Genomic DNA, 18,709 nt, shown 5'->3' with positions numbered 1-18,709 from the left:
GACAGTATTCCAGCTGAGCTATTCAAAATCTTAAAAGATGATGCAGTAAAAGTGCTACACTCAATATGCCAGCAAATTTGGAAAACTCAACAGTGGTCACAGGATTGGAAAAGGCCAGTTTACATTCTGATCCCAAAGAAGGGCAATGCCAAAGAATGTTCAAACTACCGCACCATTGCACTCATTTCACAGGCTAGCAAAGTTATGCTCAAAATCCTACAAGCTAGGCTCCAGCAGTATGTGGACTGAGAACTACCAGAAGTACAGGCAGGATTGCGAAGAGGGAGAGGAACTAGAGATCAAATTGCAAACATATGCTGGATCATGGAAAAAGCTAGGGAGTTCCAGAAAAACATCTACTTCTGCTTCATTGACTATGCCAAAGCCTTTGATTGTGTGGATCACAACAAATTGTGGCAAGTTCTTAAAGAGAAGGGAGTACCAGACCATCTTATTTGTCTCTTGAGAAACCTATATGTGGGTCAAGAAGCAACAGTGAGAAGTGGACACAGAACCACTGATTGGTTCAAAATTGAGAAAGGAGTTTGGCAAGGCTGTATACTTTCGCCCTGCCTATTTAACTTATACACAGAGCACATCATGAGAAAGGTGGGGCTAGATGAATCACCAGTTGGAATTAAGATTGCTGGGAGAAATATCAACAACCTCAGATATGCAGGTGATACCACACTAATGGCAGAAGGTGAAGAGGAACTAAAGAGAGTGCAAAAGTTGGCTTGAAACTCAACATTAAGAAAACTAAGATCATGGCATCCGATCCTCTCACTTCCTGGCAAATAGATGGGGAAGAAATGGAGGTAGTGACAGATTTTATTTTCCTGGGCTCCAAGATCACCGCAGACAGGGACTGCAGCCAAGAAATTAAAGGACGCTTGCTCCTGGGGAGGAAAGCTATGGCAAATCTAGACAGCATACTAAAAAGTAGAGATATCACCCTGCCAAAAAAAGCGTGTATAGTCAAGGCTATGGTTTTCCCAGTTGCAATGAAAGCTGGACCATAAGGAAAGGCTGAGCGCCGAAGGATTGAGTCCTTTGAATTGTGGTGCTGGAGGAGACTCCTGCGAGTCCCTTGGACCACAAGGCGATCAAACCGGTCAGTCCTAGAGGAGATCAACCTGACTGCTCTTTAGAAGGCCAGATACTGAAGATGAAACTCAAATACTTTGGTCACCTAATGAGAAGGAAGGACTCTCTGGAGAAGAGCCTAATGTTGGGAACAATTGAAGGCAAAAGAAGAAGGGGATGGCAGAGAATGAGGTGGCTAGATGGAGTCACTGAAGCAGTCGGTGTGAGCTTAAGTGGACTCTGGGGGATGGTGGAGGAATGTTGTCCATAGGGTTGTGATGGGTCGGACACGACTTCACAACTAACAGCAATATACATACATGGGTATTTTTCTGAAATATACTTCCTGATGGCTTGTTCTACACATTATTACTCTATATATCAACATAGGAGATGATCCTTGAAAGCAATAATAGCAAAGCAAAAATTAGGGGTCTTATACACAAATATATATGGTGTATCAAGAATAAAAAAAGGGAAATACAGTGGTACCTCAGTTCAGGAACACCTCAGTTCACAACCAAATTGGGTCACGAACAGAAATTTCAGAAAAAAAATTCCCCAGGTTGCAAACTCCACATTGGTTGATTGCACCCATCCCCGTCCCCCGCCCCCTGAGCGTGCCTGCGATCGCACCTGTCTCCCTCTCCCAGGGTGCCTGTGTTCATACCTGTCTTTCCTGTGATTAAAAAATAGTAATTACAGAACAGATTACCCTTATTGACATTGAACCTTATGGGGAAATTTGACTTGGCTTTAGACCAATTTGGGTTACGACCAGTCGTGGAACGGATTAAGTTCATGAACCAAGGTACCACTGTATGTGAAGCCGGTGCTGCAGCTACACCAGTGGGCTTCTTTGCTTTTTTTTACAGTGCCATTGTTTTCCAGGGCCTTTCCTGAGTTTTCCAACCATTTTTGTGGGATTTTTTTTACAGCAAAGAAAATCTGGTATAGTATTAAATTTTAAATTGTAACAAATGACAACAAAAGCTCCATGAAAAGGCAAATCTGTACTGAAATTATACCACAGCCAACCTGTGGTTGGTTAACAGAATATATGGAAAGGCAGAGTAATAGAAACCATTGGAAAAACCCTGTGTAGAAGAGGGAATTATCTTCTGCAATGAACACTGAAGAAGAAAGAAGCCTCCACAGAGAAATGGGTTAAACCCTCAATCAAGGAAACTCTGAGGCCTTCTTACAGGCCCTGTAGTAAGGGCCATTTTGCATCAGGAGTGCAAAGAAGGAATGCAGACCCCTTCCCCTGACAGTCATTTGCGGCCTGCACTAATGCTAAGCAGGGTGAGGTACTGCCTCAGGCAGCAAAGGGTTACATATTTAATTCATGCCTGTTGTGCTTTTACTGCCAGAAAGGCGGGATTTTCTGCCTCAGTTACCAAGTCACTTGACCAGCCTTAGTACTAAGCAGCTTTCACCTTTTGGGCAGGTGGGGATGGCCTTGAACTAAGTCCACCTCCTATCCACACAGATTTTTACCCCATGGCATTCCAGCACCATGTCGGAGAGCTTGCCTGGCAGAGAGTGAGTCTGTCTGTCTGTCTGTCTCTCTGTGTGTGAGGGAGAGAGAGAGCGAGTGAGCAAGCCCAGGAACACACAATGAACTGGAGCATTTAACACTCACTTTCCTCACATCCCTTTTGAGGCAAAAAGAAAAGGACCCTTCCAGAATCTCTTACAGGACAGTAAAGCATATAAGGAATCCTGAATCCTTAGCCTAGTTTAGAATATCTAGAATATCTTGAGGTGAGTATAATAAGCACACAGTGCAACTCATTGTTAGGGGTAATCTATTATCCTTTAATGTAAACAGCAGGTTTTAACTGTTTATCTATCAGTAGGATTAGAGAGGAAAGGAAGGCAGACCTGAGTTAATTAGGAAGAGTTCTATGATGTCATTACCATTGTGCTGCTGTATAAGGGAATGCAGTGCGCAAGTGGGAAATAATGTATTTTTGGGTAAGGGCAGCATTCAAGTGAAACAAAGAATGTAGTTTAATGATAAATAGACCTGATGATTCATTGAGGCAGCTTTTGCTCACTAATGATTTAAACAGAAAGGAAATTAGTAATGGTCATTCAGCACTGTGATTAAACAGATAATTTGTAATAAAGGACAGATGTGAACTTCAGAGTGGAATGGCCTGCCTCTTCTACTAAACATCTAGACAGCAATTTAGAACTTTACTTTCTCCCACATTGGGTTACTTGGATTCATTGAGACATCAATTACTTTAATCTGCCTACACTCAAGAGGAGTTCAAGAATCACACTGTGCTTGGGGTGCAGGAATGCTGCATGAAGGATGTGCCTAAAATAACATTCTGGTACAGCCTGAATTATTGCTTTAACTTCTTTGGTATGTTGCAGCAGCTGGGTACACTGTTTCTGGGTAGAAATACTGTCCATGAAAATGATTCATGGAGGAAAGGCTATCAAATCTGCATGCCCTCCATTGACTATCACCCCGATGACTATATGCTACTTCCACTATCAGGGAAAGTACGTCTATGTACATCCGTTGTTGGGGAACATGGGTGGGAGGGTGCTGATGCGTTATGTCCCACTTGTGGCTTTACTCTAGGCAGTCCATTGGACCCCTTTTTGAATGCAGTTCTAGATTAGATCATGCTTGGACTGATCCAGCATGGTCTTCTTATGTTCTTCTTCTTGGGTAATAAGTGTTTCTCCTATATGCTCTCCTAATTACACTTTATTGGGAGCAAGTCCTATTTATTCTTCACCACTTGGATGTGTGAACATGGATTGTGTCTATGTGAGACACTGCACATGTGTATTTGCATGAAGAATGTATTCAGTGAAATGTTGCAGTCTCAACTGCAACTATTCAGGATTCCAACCATCCAGCAATGCCTTATCCTAGGCCTACATTTGGGTTCTGACCTCACTTTTATGCATGAGTGATGTCATTTGGCTAGATAAGAATCCACATTTGGAGAATGCTATCAGTATGAAAGGTTGATACAAAGGAGGTTTCCTTCCTAAAAACTAGAAAGAAAACAAGCAGAGGTGTGCTTATGCGTAATGTCCTCTTGCTGTCAAGCTGGATTAGACCCACTTGATGCTAAAATAAAGAATGTGTTAAAACTGAATTTCATTATACAATGCCATCAATACTTTTCAACTCAATTATCTCTGAACCAGAATTCCATTTATGTGCAAACAATAAAACATGTTTTAAAACAACAATCATGACTGGTTTCTTTCAGCTTTTTTGGGAGTGACTTATATTTGCATCAGCTTTTGAGACCAGTCTTGGTATCCTCCTGAGTGAGGATGAGGTCTTGGAAGCAATGGGTTCCACATGTTCCAGTCTTCCCTGTGGGGTTGATTTCAGAGTGTAACACTGAGTGATTATTTCTCAGACCCTTGGCAACTGGGTACCATCCTGTTCCCAGTGTTGTCGTAATAGCTATGTGAAGCCTCTGGAAGTGGCCATTAGGGGATCTGGGGCCAAGTGCCATCAGTATGCTGATGGCATACAGCTCCGTCTCTGTGACAAGTGATTCAGGACAGGCTGTGTAATTCTTGTGTCTCAACTCCATGGTGGGCGGGTTGAGGGTGAATCAACTCAAACAATTCAGCAGCCCTGCAGCTGCATGTTCCCAAGTCTGGGAGATGGACTTATTTACTGTTCTGGATGGGTTAGGGTGGGTACCCCTCGATCTGTTGCTGGCCCTGAGTTTGAAGTTACTGCAGCAGCTTAGAGTGCCTTTTACTATCCTTGGTTGTTTCACCGGCCATGGCTTCTCCTGGACAGGGCTAGATGGACCTTGGTGATGCAGGTGCTGGTGACCCCAAGACTGGATTACTACAGTGTGCTGCATGTGAGAGGGTGCTTAAGGCTGTTTCAGAAGCTGAAGCTAGTGCTTAATGAATGCAGCAGCTTGACTGTTAGCAGGAAGTGCCCTTTTCAACATGTGATTCCTTTGCTGAAAGAACAGCACTGGTGACCTCTTCATTACAGGGCCAAGTTTAAGGTCTCTGAACAATGTGGGATCAAGATGCCTGAGAGAACACCTGCTCCCTTACCAACCTGCCCAAGGGGACCTTCTCATGGTGATTCCACAGGGACCATGGCCTGACTGGAGTCCATCCGGAGAGGAGCCTTCTGTGTGCCCATCTAATTTCTGTGGAATTTGCTGCCTTGGGAGGTCAGACAGGCACTAGCACTGTTTGCTTTCAGCTTCCTCCAGGAAGACTTTCTTCCTGCCCAAGTGCTGTCCAGCCATGATTTGAATGTTATCTTGTTTTCAGTGTATTTTTATATTTTAAAATCTGTTTTAGCTTTGTACTGTTCACCAGAATCCGCCTAGATGTGGAATGGTATACAAAAACTATAAACATAAATAAGTAAATAATGTTAAGGTTTTTCTTCAAGATAAATTATCACTTTGGTAGCATAAAGCTGCAATTCTACACACAAACTAACCAGCAAATCCCCCACCCCTCAACACACACACACTTAGAGGTGGCTTTTGAGTAGATACACATAAGACTATGGCTTAAGTGTACTCTTTTGGTGCCGGAGAATAAGTGCTGAAATCCTAGTTGTTCCTTTATCCAAAAATGTTTTTCAGGGTGGTGTACAAATGCAGAGGACGGGGCCCAAGATTGTCTTTCTACCAATGGAATGTTTACTACTGGTGAAAAAGGATTTCCCTGTCCTCTCCTCCCCTCTGCTGCCCAAAAGCACCTTCCAAATCTGCTCTGCTCCAAAACTTTGCAGGGCCATCTGGAGCAGGCATGGAGGGTGTATGGCAGAGGACAGGGGAGATCCATCCCATCTTGTTTCCAGCCCCACAAATGCAATGCATATATATAATTTCAAGATTCATCATAATGATAACATTGAGAAGAAGTAGATACTGAAGTCATTCATCCCATTAAAAATATGATCAATCAAAGTAGCTAATTAAAATGCAGTCAGTATAAAATGATGGCAAATCAGTAAGTTGACTCTACAACTGCCATTCAGTCTTCCTGCCCTTTATTTCTTTTATTATTACATTTTCATCCTGTCTTTTTCCTCTTTCAAGTATCATTAGTTACATACACCTACTCTCCATTTTATCCTCATAACAGTCCTGTGAAGCAAGTTAAGTGGAGAGCCCATGACTGGTCCAAGGTTACTCAGTGACCTTCAAAGCCAAGCAGAGACTAGAACCCAGATCTCTCAAGTTCCATTCCAATATGCCAGCCCACGGCAGCAGCCCATTTTGTGTGGGTTCCACATGAAGTGGATTTTAGTCCTCTGCCCGACCATCACCTTGTCATTTCTCCCAGTGTGTGTGTGTGTGTGTGTGTGTGTTAGCATGCATGTGTGGTGGGGGGAAGGGAGCTTCATAGACACAGGTTTCCTTTTCTGCCCCTTTCCCTATGAAACTAACAAGGTTGGTACCTTGTAATTTTCACCAGTGATGGGAAAGCTCCATCTTCCATCCATGGTTGCATTGCTGCTGCTTCTTCAGAAAAATGTAAACAAATTACTGGTGCTGTTCTCCTTTCAAAAGTGTAGCAGGCAGAGTGGGCCATAATTAAAAATAGGAAAGGTATTGGGAAGGCACTGGTGAAACCAACACCACCTTTACAGGTTGTGGAGAGCTACTCTGAAGCCCTGAGGGTGCATGCTGTACTAGGTGGTGGCTTGGAGACCACATGGGCATGTGCTTGAGCACAAGGGCAGGCCAAGCCCTCTTTTCCTGCTTCCAATCACCTCAGCAGGTTGGGGTCTTGAGAAATTGGGGGATTTAGCTCCTGCTTCTTGTGAAGCTAATCTAGATAACTGCTTTGGGTCATGCTGAGAGCAGGGGGCCAGAGTCTCTCCCCCTCCAAAAATCCTGACTGCTTTAGGGTGACTCAGGGAAGAGGAAACATACAGGCAGGGGGAGGTAAACTTTAACTGGAGACCAGTCAGTAGAAAAGATTATGCCCCAAGGTGGGCTACCAGGATATGCATGGGACTATGCCCCAGTCTGTCAAAAGGCCAGCTGCAGGGGTGGACAAGTCTTCTTTAGGCTCAATCTTTGGGTCATGGTGGCATTAAAAACAGAAAAAATGTGACATGTTAGCAGTGGTAAACTATGTGCTCTCACAAAGTAGAGGGGTGTACTTTGTGAGAGAAGAGGTATGATTCCCCAGTGATGAGTGAAGTACTTTAAAATATGCATATGGTTTCTGCCTTTATCTATGCATATCTCATATTCTTGAAATATATTTATGTATTCTCAGTCAATCCTGGCCTTTTATGATTAAAACCAAACTCAAGATAACTTGCAATTAAATGGAACAATGTCAGGAACATTCCTAACATCAACAATAACTAGCAAAGACAACAATAAAGACAACAACAACAACCCAGCATAACTTAAAACAAATAAATAAATCTCAGCAAAGCTTAGGAATGTACACATTATCAGACCCCAGCATGGCAAAATAATTCATTTGAAAGGACAAAAGCCATATTATAGGTTTAAGGAAAGCAGACTTAAATTGAAATGATGAAATAATGGCAAGGAGAAGAAAAGGAGCTTTTTAACTCTTTTCCTTCTGCCACCTACTCTTTTTGCTCCTTTGTCTCCTTCCTCAGCAGATTTCTTCCCATGAAGTGGAAGCCGGATGTTTATCCTCGTGTTTGCCCTTGGAGAGAAACTTTGAAAAAAGAAGGGCGTTCTCCCCTCAAATCTTCCAGATGGCTTTCTTCATTAACCTTAACAGCATGATCCTGTGCATGCTAAAAGTCTGGCTGTGTTACATGCAAAGACTGTTTCTCCTTATGTGTCATGCCTTTTCAGATTGTAAAACTGCAGGCAAGGGACTGTCTTGCTCCAGGAGCCTTTTTGGCTGAAGGAGAGAGGAATATTTAAAATAAAATAAAATGTAAAATAACATTTTAAATGAATAAAGAATGGGGCTTGCTCCTGTGCAACTAGGTAATTTGAGACCTTGCATTTTATAAGGACCTAGCTGTAGGGGACAAAAAATAAGTTTGGAAACCCTGTTAAAAAAGCAATTTGGAGTATGGGCGACATTTCCTGTTTTATGCTTACTTAACACATCAAAGCCCCATTGTGTTCTTTTGTGCAATCCTGATATCAAGCACCATTTTATTGTGGAACTGTGATAACAGTAAACATTCTAATAGTAAGCTGTGCATCAGACACAAATAAACATCAATAACCACAGACCCTCCCAGCCACGCCAGATATAAAATGTTTCGAAGCCCAAGGGTGCAACCCTCCTCAGCCCTGGGGGGCTCCGGTTTACCCATGACTAGCAAGGTGCTGATGCCCAGCCTCCTTTCCACTGCCCTCTTCACTTTGCACTCTCAAGGTCGGGCGGGGGGGCGAGCTGTACGGCCCTGGGCATCAATCTCGAGCTCCAGTCCTAAGGACGCCCCGTAAAGCGTGAACAGCATTGCAGTCAAAAGGCGCACCCCTGCGCGTGCTTGAGCCAGCAAACTGCCTGGCTAGGGCACAGTAAGGCTTTTCTCTGTGGGAACGAGTGCAGGGTCGCACCCTAGGGAGCCAACGGCGCGGACCCACTCGGGAGAGTCCGAGTGCAGCCGAGCGGGCACCCAGGAATCCCCGCTGGACGCCAGGGGGCTTCTTCGCAGCCTCCGGAGACCGCGGGGCCTCCTGGGGCCAGATGGCGCCGCCTGGAAGGTCGCGCTGGCCCAAGGTCCCTCTAGCGACGCGCCACGCGCACCGCCCGGGCCGCGCGGAGAGGACGCACACCTGGCGCGGAGGGGGCGGGGCCTCAGCGCTGACGTGACCAGGTGCTTCGGCTGCTCCGCCCGCCTCCCCCGCCTCCCCCTGCTCTCCTCTCCTTTTTAGGTAGTGACGAAACTCCAGAGGCACTGGCGGCGAGAAGGAGGAGGAGGTCGTCGAGCGAGGTGCTGGTGTCCGTCGCAGCCGCCCAGCGAGACTCGTGTCGCGGCGATGGGGCGCGCGAGCTGGGCTTGGCCCCGGAGCCTGGTCTTGGCTGGCGCTCTGGCGCTCGGGTCTGCTACAGGTGAGGACGAGAACGCGGGACGGAGGCAGGGAAGCCGAATGATCCCAGCGCCTGACGCTGGACTTCCTTGACCTGGTTGGTTCAGACATTGGACGCGTTTTCGCTCGAGACGGACGATTCGCGGGGGGCGTGTGCAAGGAGCAGCTGCAGCCGCACAGGGGCTGCGATCGCTCGTGTCTTAATTTCCTTCCCTCCCTCCTCAGAAACTGCTTTTATTCCTCGACCAGATAATGAAATAGCCCACGGGTGGGGTGGGGCGGGGCGGGGCGGGGCAGTTTCACTCGCCCGTCAGGCCCTGGACTTGGGTCCCGGCGCAGCGCTGGGCAAGCAAGAAGTTATTCCGCGAGAAGGAGGAATGTTGACTCCCGAGTCGCGCTGAGTGGCGTTTGGATAAAGATCTTTAGCCGTGGCGGTGATCGAAGTGCCTGGCTTCACGAGCACTTCTCCACGCTGGTTCTTCTGCGTCCTGCAACCAGGGACTCGGAGCAAACTTGCGTTTCTTCGTGGCACAGTTTTGCTTTCATGCCACAGGCACTTGAGGGCGCGCAGCTATGCGTGGTCAGACAGGGAAGAAAAAGTCGAGCAACTCCCAGCATTCCCCGGGCAGCTTTTTTTTCCTCTTCTATTTAAGCATGTATAGAGTTGTGCCCTAAATGCCTATCTCTAACGCTTGAAATCCTTAAAAACTTCCTGTTAATTCCCCAAAAGGGAATTAGCATTTGGGGGAATGGGAACTGGTAGTTGCGTACAGCTTTGCTCTTCTTGGCGAGGCATCTAATGAAGCAGGTTCAATCATACACATGTCTAGACAGACAAAAGACTACGTTGTTCTTAAGACATCCCTGAAACATGAGGTCATTCACTGCAACTGAGAAGGGGTAACACAAATTTGCCTTATACTGAGTCAGACTCTGCCTCCCTCCATCCAGTCCAGCACTGGCTGGTAGCGGCTTTCCAGGGCATCAGGCAGGAGCTTTTCCAGCCCGACCTGGAGGTGCTAGGGAATGAAACTGGAATCTTCTGCATGCAAAGTTGGTACTCTGCCACTAAGCTATGGCCCCTTATCGAAACCCAGTACCTTCACAGTGCTGTCCCTTGAGAACTGTGGTGCTCATTTCAGATACATCCGTTGAATTGCTCATTGCAGGCAGAAGATGGCCGGAGCCTCTTTGACAACCCTGTTTGCTTTACCCTTGTCTTCACAAAATTGAAAGTTCCAAAGTAGAATTGCTTGTGAATTGCTCACCAAGAGCTATTAGTGATAGAGCAGCCTCCCGCAACCTGAGAGATGGGATCGTGTCCCGAAGGCAGCAGCTTGTGGGGAGGGAGACTGGTATGAGATATGGGTATCTGTGTAAATTTCTCACTTGAATTAGTGGCATTTGCTCAGAAAGCAGGAAGCCCTTGCTAACAGACATTAGATGTTACATTTTTTTTCTCCCTGAAGGTTCAGGCTAAAGATGTATAAAAAGTTTTTTTTTTCCTCTTGGGCTGATCTGTTTTGAGAAATGCAAATGCAAAATACCTGTTGAATCTTTAACCTGAATTTGTCAAACTATTGTATTTTTGACAATAGCAGACAATTTTGTTCATTTATTAAGACACAAAGAGGAGGTTTTGGGGAGCAGTTAGAGGATCAGTGGAAATGCATATGGGGTAACTCACAGCCCATGTGATGTATTATAGCTGCCTTCATCTGTAATCTGACAGGCTCGGTCATTTTTGATGCCTACTGGGTATGTTCCGTGGAGCAAAAATCTGGGACTTAAATCTTGCAGCAAAGTTATGATCTTGAATTGCACAATAGGGAATGCTTCCAAAATGGACTTATCATAACTTGTTCCATTTTGTCCACCATAAGGACTCCCTATTTTGCTGCTAATTTGGCCTAAGCAGCAAGATGAAGGCAGTTCAGCTTTCTGGATGAGCAAAGTATGAGAGGTCATAATCATATATAAATCAAAGTATTTGGTTCCACTGCTCACCATCAAGAAAAATGACTACCTTTCCTAGTAATGTAGCTTCCCCCCTTTTTAATACTAAAGTTTCAAGAATGAGACTAGAACCTGGAGCTTTTCAATTTTGAAATGCAAGTCCTGTTAAAGGAACTCTAGCAGAATGAATGCATGGCTTTACCATCATCATTTGGGCAACTTTTGTTTATCCTTGTGTCATACTTTTTGTGTTTTTGTGTGTGCATGTGTGTCCATCAAGCATGGACTTTAATCTTATTTTGATTTTCTCATATACATTTGAAACTTTCAGGAAGTATATAAAAAAGATGTCTGCTCTGTTGCTATTAATGGCATTATGGCATTCATGATAGCTCTTGCAGCTTCCCCTTTCATTGTAAACCCTTTAAATAAGTCTGAATGTCTCTTGTGCTCATTTGTAGGAAGCACACAGAGAGTATTTAATTGATGGTTACTACTTGATGATTATTTTCTAAACGTCTATGCATTCAGATAAGGGGGGGCATAATCTTTTTCCCCAAGAGGGCTGCAATCATAGCTCCCATTAACTATCATTTGAATTAACAAATGGATATACTCTTGTTTATGTTCCCTATAATTGAATGAAGTGTGCAGCAGGTATTATAACAATACCTTATAATAATACCTGCCATATTTCAGACAAATAGTTGTACAGGGGTCTGTCACTTTAAATTTTTATTTTTAAGGAGCTGCCAATAACTACTTTATTTCTTGGCAGAATCAGCAAGTTTCCCCTTCTGAGTGAATCACACATACAGAGTTTCAGGTGAATAACTGCATGGAGCTTTATGAAAGAGCTCTGTTCAGGAGTGTTTATCCTTCTGGTTTTTTTGTTTGTTTTGTTTTGTTTTTGTTTTGGGATGGGGGAGACAATTGTAGTGAAAGTGACATGCAGAGTACAGGTAGCCCTAGTTAAGAAACAGGGAACGTTTCAGAAGGACAGGTGGTGCATCTCTTGTGGAAGGAGAGTGTTCAGACAGGGGATCGGAATTCACTTACCCCGAGTCCCTTCTCTTTGCAGGGAAAGATTTATATGCACGTATCATATGACTTAGAGATGTTCCTAGGCAAAAATTTCAGTTTAATTTTTGCCTAGGGAAGTCATGAGGAATTAAAAAGGACATGTTTTCTTCTCAGTTGGCTCCAAAGCTTCTGTAACTGCAGGGGTGGAGGTTAGCTATGGAATGTACAAGGGCAGAGACAGAAGAACTTGAACATCCAACATTTCCAAGTAGCAGTTCAGGACCTTCTTGATGGGCATGGCAATATTTTGAGAATCAAAGTGAATATGGTGGGGTGGGAAAAGCATTCCTTTTGAGCATGGTTCCCTTCAGCACCTTTTTGTGCACAAACTGGCAAGGGTAGTGAAAGCAGACTTTCCATTCTGGTTTTCAGGTAGTTCCAAGAATGAACCATTCTCATGAACAGAAGGAAACTGGGCTTGCTAATGGTTCAGCCGGGGTTCCTTCCTTGTGCATTCAAAGGCCACAGACCATTTTCCTTGCGAAAAAATTCTTTATTGACCTCAAAAGCACAGAACATCCAGAATGAATCTTTGAGCATGAACAGAGCAGTTTGTTGAACTCAGTCTAGCAATCACTTCCAGGAACTCTCCTTAAGTGCATGCCTCATTCTTCCTTTCCGAGGGACCTTCTGAAAGTGAGCATGCCTCTTTTGCATGTACTGATCCTCTAATTGGGCCACCCTCCTTTGCTGCCAATGCATCATGAGGTCAAGAGCCATACTCACCTCATCTGAGTCTCCTGTTCCAAGTTTCCTCCCACCAACCATACGTCTTGGTTATCCCAGAGACTGTCTGTCCACCTTGGGAGTCTGACCTTGAGATAAGCATCTCCTCTCATCTCAGTGTCTCAGCTTGACCCACATTCCCAGGCTTTCCCCAGTTCTGCTTCACAATCCAATTTCTCTGAAGTCCACCCAACTGTCCTTGAGAATAAGCACCCACAGCAGCCATCTTTCTTACTACCAGAATCATGAATGGCTGAGCCTTTGACCCAGTGGGTCCATTTGGCATCCAGTAGTAACTTCATACCACACTGAAGCTCTGCATTTAGGTGTCTAACAACTTTACTCTAAGAGAGCTTTGTCCTGACTAACCAGTGCTTGGTGTCTGAGAGCAGGTGTTGAAGAACTTGGCCTAGCTTCTCTTTGCTTATGTGGAATTTCATGCTATGAGTCAAACACGCCGTTGCCAATGCGCTGTTTGTTTTATAACCATGATGCAGAGGAGGAACACCTTCAAGGAAGTCTGACAGGCTTTTCCTGCCTTTTATTGTGTTCCCAGGTGCTCATATAAAAATAAGCTGGGACACAGCTGGTGTCCCAGCTTATGGTACCCACATTAAGGTGTGGGGATTAGAACGGCCAGATCTGACTGGCTGTTAAGAGCATCCAGAAGGCTCCAGCTGGGGAAGGCTGAATTAGGGTGGTGGGTTACTGAGGAGAACTGGGTTTAGATACCCTTGGACATGAGTAGGGTTGCCATGTGTCCTTTATGGAGGAGCATCCTCTTCTCCAATTTCACTTTAAGGATAAAGAACCATAACAATTATGGCCCATCAGCAGCAGGTTAGCAGCTGCCTAAACTGGAAGGCACACCTGTCACCTGGTAACAGACTTCTGCCCTATCTTGAGATGTAACTTGGTTCTGCTTAAACTAAATTATTTTTAAAATGTTTAGCGTTAGGGTAGTGCCCCCTGCCATACCCCATCTATACACATAAAGTACTGTATGTGTAGTGTATACTAATTGTTGTCCTTGATCCTCTTTTTTTAGCCACTCATAAGTCTTTCCTCCACCAAGCCATGATCTCCTGTTGCAATCTTAGGCTGGGCTTAGCAACTTACATCCATAGTTAGATATAAGGAGAAAATGAGAGGGCGAATGAGAAGCACTATTCTGTGCTCCTTGCAGGAAAGATGTGATAAAAACATAAAAGTAAAACAGCGATTAGGGCTCTTGAGGGGATTATTAGCAGGCATAGCTTGAATTAAGCATGCCCTTCTGCCCACCAGTGTCAATATTCATCTTGGCAAAATACAGGTTTGAGAAGGTGCCTTTGTCTGGGTGATGTGTAGTTTTATCCTTGCTTGCTGCTTTAGCCCAGACCCAGGTTTACGAGCACCAATGAGAACTGGGCCAAGTTAGTTTACACTTGCAAACTCTGTGCCATATGTTTTTTTGTCTTAGTTATTCTGTATAACTGATGGGTGCCTTCTAGAACAGCCTTCCCCAACTGGTGCCCTCCAGATGCATTGGACTATCCCAAAATCTAGGTGAGGCTTATTGGTATTATGGTCCAACCTTCTGGAGGGTGCCAGTTAATGATATGAGGTGCATTGTGCTTGTGGAAAAATGTACTATTTTGTAAATTCGTCAATGAAAATGAGTGCATGGCAAATACCAACAACAAAGCTAGGAGCTTCTGAAGTTGTAATAAACATTATTAAAGTGCTTATCCCTAGCAAGTATGTAAGACATTGTTGAAATATATCTGTGACTCAGAGGAAAATGGAATTAACAGGTAACAGGTAGTGACTACAAAACTGAAAGTACCAGCAACCTTGGTGTGGGAGAGCTCAACTTGGCTGAAACAGATGAGTGGTTTTCCACACAGTTGTAAGGGGTGCTAAAATTAATTTGCACAGCTTCCAGTGTGGTGCCTTCCATGCTGACTGAAATATGCTAGGAAGTGTAGTCTTACCCTTGGAAGGCTTCAGGTTGGCCAAAGTGGTATTAAAGTGTCAGTAGTTTTCAGTGTGTGGTCTTTCTTACTTACATTTAAACAGGGATAGTATATTATTATCTTTGAATGTGTATGTATTTCAGTACAAATATCTATATAATATAATTAAATCACATTAAGTGCTCCATCTGGTGCCCCTTGGGGTTGCATGGGAGGCTCATGGGATTATTTGAAGCTCCAGCCTCTCTCCTTTCCAGAGAGAAGGAAATGAGGTGGGGGGGGGGGGGCTGAAGCCCATGGCTTACATGGCTTGCCTTCTTCCCTCCCCCTTTCCCACACACAATCTAGGAGGCTGAAAATGGCCATCTGAGATATATGATGTGAGGCACAGCATATCCTGCTTTGCTACATGCACTGGATGCACCTAAACCTCTGGGTTTAGAGGCTTGGGTGCATCTGCATTAAAGAGCACTGGATCACACCCTAAATGTGCTTTACTATTTTTCCCTGAATATTCAGGTCATGTACTTGTGCTGTACTGAGTCCAAGACAAAACACAAACTAAATTTGATCATTCTCTAGTGATTTTTCAATTCCAACTTAAGCCTTTCCAATGCAAATATCCATATGCAAGTTAGCCTAATCTGCCTTTGGCAATTTTCCAGTTCAGAATTTCCAGAAGGCCCATATCAGGAAGCCCTTGGTGATATCCTAGTAATCACCAGGCAACAAGCAAAGTTATTTTGTTTTTAAAAGAATCTAACTGTCCTAGGATTGCTACTGGCCTGTCTGTCTTTCTGTGTTTACTATCCAGCACAATAGTTTAAAGACTGAATGGGTTTTTTCAAAAAGTCCTTGCTCTTTCAGGCCTGCCACAGCAGCTCCCTAGAGGTGTGTGTGTGGGGGGGTGGGGGTCACTCATGAGAGGGTCTTGAACAATGGAAGAGTAGCATGGGACAGAGTTGCTCACCCCTCTCATGCCTAATCCACCCTCAGTTGATTGCTCCAGGCAGTCTCTCTCGGCTTCCATGTGGAAGCTGAAATATGGTAGCTCCTAAATGTTTTACTAACAGACAACTCACAGCTTGTTTTACTGGCTCTTTTCCAGGAGTAAGCTTGCTAAATTGAACTCTTTGTTCAATGGTACTATAGTCTAATAGTAAATAGATTTATAGTATCAGAGTATTTGTAAGTATTACCTATCACACTTAACCAATAAGTAGCCTGACACCTTTGCTTTCTTTCTTTTTTTTAGTGAGAAATGAAACCTTCACAAAAGGAAGAAGTTTTATTGGACATAAAACCAATGCAAGCAATACCTCTAGAGCAATGTACCAAATAGATGAATTCGCAACCCAAGTCCTTACTGGGAAGTTGACTACAGTTTTCCTGCCCATTGTTTACATTGTCGTATTCATAGTTGGCTTACCAAGCAATGCAATGGCCCTCTGGGTCTTCTTCTTGAGAACAAAGAAGAAGCACCCAGCAGTGATCTATATGGCTAACTTGGCCCTGGCAGATCTCCTCTTTGTGGTTTGGTTCCCTCTGAAGATTGCGTATCATATTAATGGCAACAACTGGATCTATGGGGAAGGCCTGTGCAAAGTCCTTGTTGGGTTCTTCTACGGAAACATGTACTGCTCCATTCTTTTCATGACATGCCTCAGTGTTCAAAGGTACTGGGTCATTGTGAACCCCATACTGCATTCAAGGAAGAAATCGGAAATCGCCATCGGAATTTCAGCTGCAATATGGATCCTGATTCTACTCGGAACCATTCCATTATATATTCCTACCCAAACTGTTTCTATAGCTAACCTCAACATCACCACTTGTCACGATGTTTTGCCTCATGCACTTTTGGCCAATGACATGTATAGCTACTTCCTCTCTCTAGCTATTGGAGTCTTCTTATTCCCAGCCATTCTGACAGCTGTTTCCTACATCCTCATGATAAAGACTTTGAATGCTTCCATTACAGATGTAAACATCGGGAAGAAGCGCAAAAGAGCTATCAAGCTCATTATTACGGTGCTTTCCATGTACTTGATATGCTTTGTGCCCAGCAATGTTCTGCTTGTGGTGCACTATGCCCAAATCAAAACCTATGGTAACAGTAGGATATACGCATCGTACATCACAGCACTGTGCCTTTCTACTCTAAACAGCTGCATCGATCCATTCATCTATTACTTTGTTTCGAAAGACTTTAGGGATAACCTGAAAAACGCTCTCCTCTGTAGAAGTGTGCGTACTACGAAGAGGATGCAAGTCTCCCTTTCTTCAAACCGATACCCAAAGAAAACACCCTCTTATTCCTCCAGTTCAAACACAACAAAATCAACTTACTAAATTTGTGTGTGAGAGGCAGGAATGCTTGGACTCGCACTGGCAAAGTTTCATGTATTTTTAAAATGGAACTCATAACCAAATTTGCTTCATAGCAGAGCTCTGCCAGAACTGACAAACTGCTGTCTTTTTTCAAATGGCACATGCTGAAGGCTTTTAGAAAAAGAAAGGTAACAGAAAACATGATATAGGTACTATTTTTAATCATATGTGCACCTGTGTCAGATTTTGTTTTTACAGAGTAATTAGTCAATTGACAAGGTAAATGCTGACAATCAAAAATGGGTTGCTAGTAAAACCCAGGTCTACATTATAAAAAGGTAGTGACAGACTTAAGTAATAGCTGATCTTTATGTAACAGTTCAATGATTTGAGTCTTGAGGGCCATGCTCTGTGTTTGTGAGACGAGCCCTGTCTTACAACATATGCGCAGGAGTATGTAAACTAATCATTCCTGTTTGTCAAATCTGTTTATTGCCTCTCTGGAATGCAAGGAGGCCCTGCAATACTGTATTATGGATATTCATGTGCCTGTACTTTGCACTGATAAGTATACCCTCCCTCTCTCCCTCCCTCTCTCAGATGTGAATATGGAACATGACTATTATGCAATGTTAATGTAGTTTGCAAGTGTGTGTATTTTGGAAAATAACAGTTGTACTTTGCAGCAATATTATAAACTTTTTATAAAGAGTTACTTTTGATATACTCAAGTTATATTGTGTATCATTTTAAATTGCTGCAATGTCGCCTTGCAGAGCTCTTGCAGACAGGAAGGTCAGTGTGTCCTTGGTTTACTAAACTTCTTTTTAATTATATATTAAATTTCTATTCCATCCATTAGCCAAGATGACTCTCCGGGTGAGTCTAATTTGACTTTTTTTCCTTCTCCACCTGCTCCTGAATATGCAGATTTAAGAAACATTCAAAACAATGAGTGGCTCAGTCCTATGGACAGAGAGATTATTCTGGTGGGACAAATGTGTTGTTCTACTCTATTTGTTAATAGTACTTTCTGTGCTGAAGGGTGCTGAGTCATTCTTCTCTTTCCACTTAGAGTTTTTCTAGACTTTAATCTTAGTTTACTTGTATGCTGCATTTTCCACAATGCATTGCACTAAAAGCAGTCCACAAACCCAAATGCAACAGCTATAATTTAATAACACTAAAATATTACTTCAATGAGAATTCATTTAAATAAGCATAAGACATGCCAGCAGTTAACAATATCCAGCACCAATAATCGGATGGATATTCACATCAAACAACTCATTCAACAGTTCATGGTAAGAAACCTCACACCTCAAGTCACATCAAACTCGCACCCCAAAAGGGAAAGCTCAATCTATATGACTTTCTTTGGGATTGAAAGCCTGATGTCAAAGACAGGCAAACTGGGACACTCATCAAGGCAGCGAGCTGTTGTCTTCTGTGATCATCAGCCAGGTCCAGTTTTCCACTGGCCTGTCTTTCCTGCTACTAAGAGAAGCAGACTTAGTGTGCAAGAGGAGGAGCTGG

The 18,709-nt window shown here is 43.7% G+C and overlaps 1 protein-coding gene across 1 annotated transcript; it reads left to right on the top strand.

Annotated features, from left to right (window-relative positions):
* The first annotated feature begins 9,030 nt into the window (after window positions 1-9,030).
* F2RL1 (F2R like trypsin receptor 1) lies at window positions 9,031-17,899 on the top strand. Its single transcript, XM_044446479.1, has 2 exons — window positions 9,031-9,141; window positions 16,098-17,899. The coding sequence occupies exons 1-2, from the start codon at window positions 9,069-9,071 to the stop codon at window positions 17,192-17,194; spliced, it is 1,170 nt and encodes a 389-aa protein (XP_044302414.1). The 5' UTR covers window positions 9,031-9,068; the 3' UTR covers window positions 17,195-17,899.
* The last annotated feature ends 810 nt before the right edge of the window (window positions 17,900-18,709 follow it).

Source organism: Varanus komodoensis, unplaced genomic scaffold (genome assembly GCF_004798865.1).
Source record: "Varanus komodoensis strain SLA01 unplaced genomic scaffold, ASM479886v1 scaffold5, whole genome shotgun sequence".
Classification (NCBI taxonomy): domain Eukaryota; kingdom Metazoa; phylum Chordata; class Lepidosauria; order Squamata; family Varanidae; genus Varanus; species Varanus komodoensis.
This window is presented reverse-complemented; position numbering and strand designations above follow the sequence as displayed.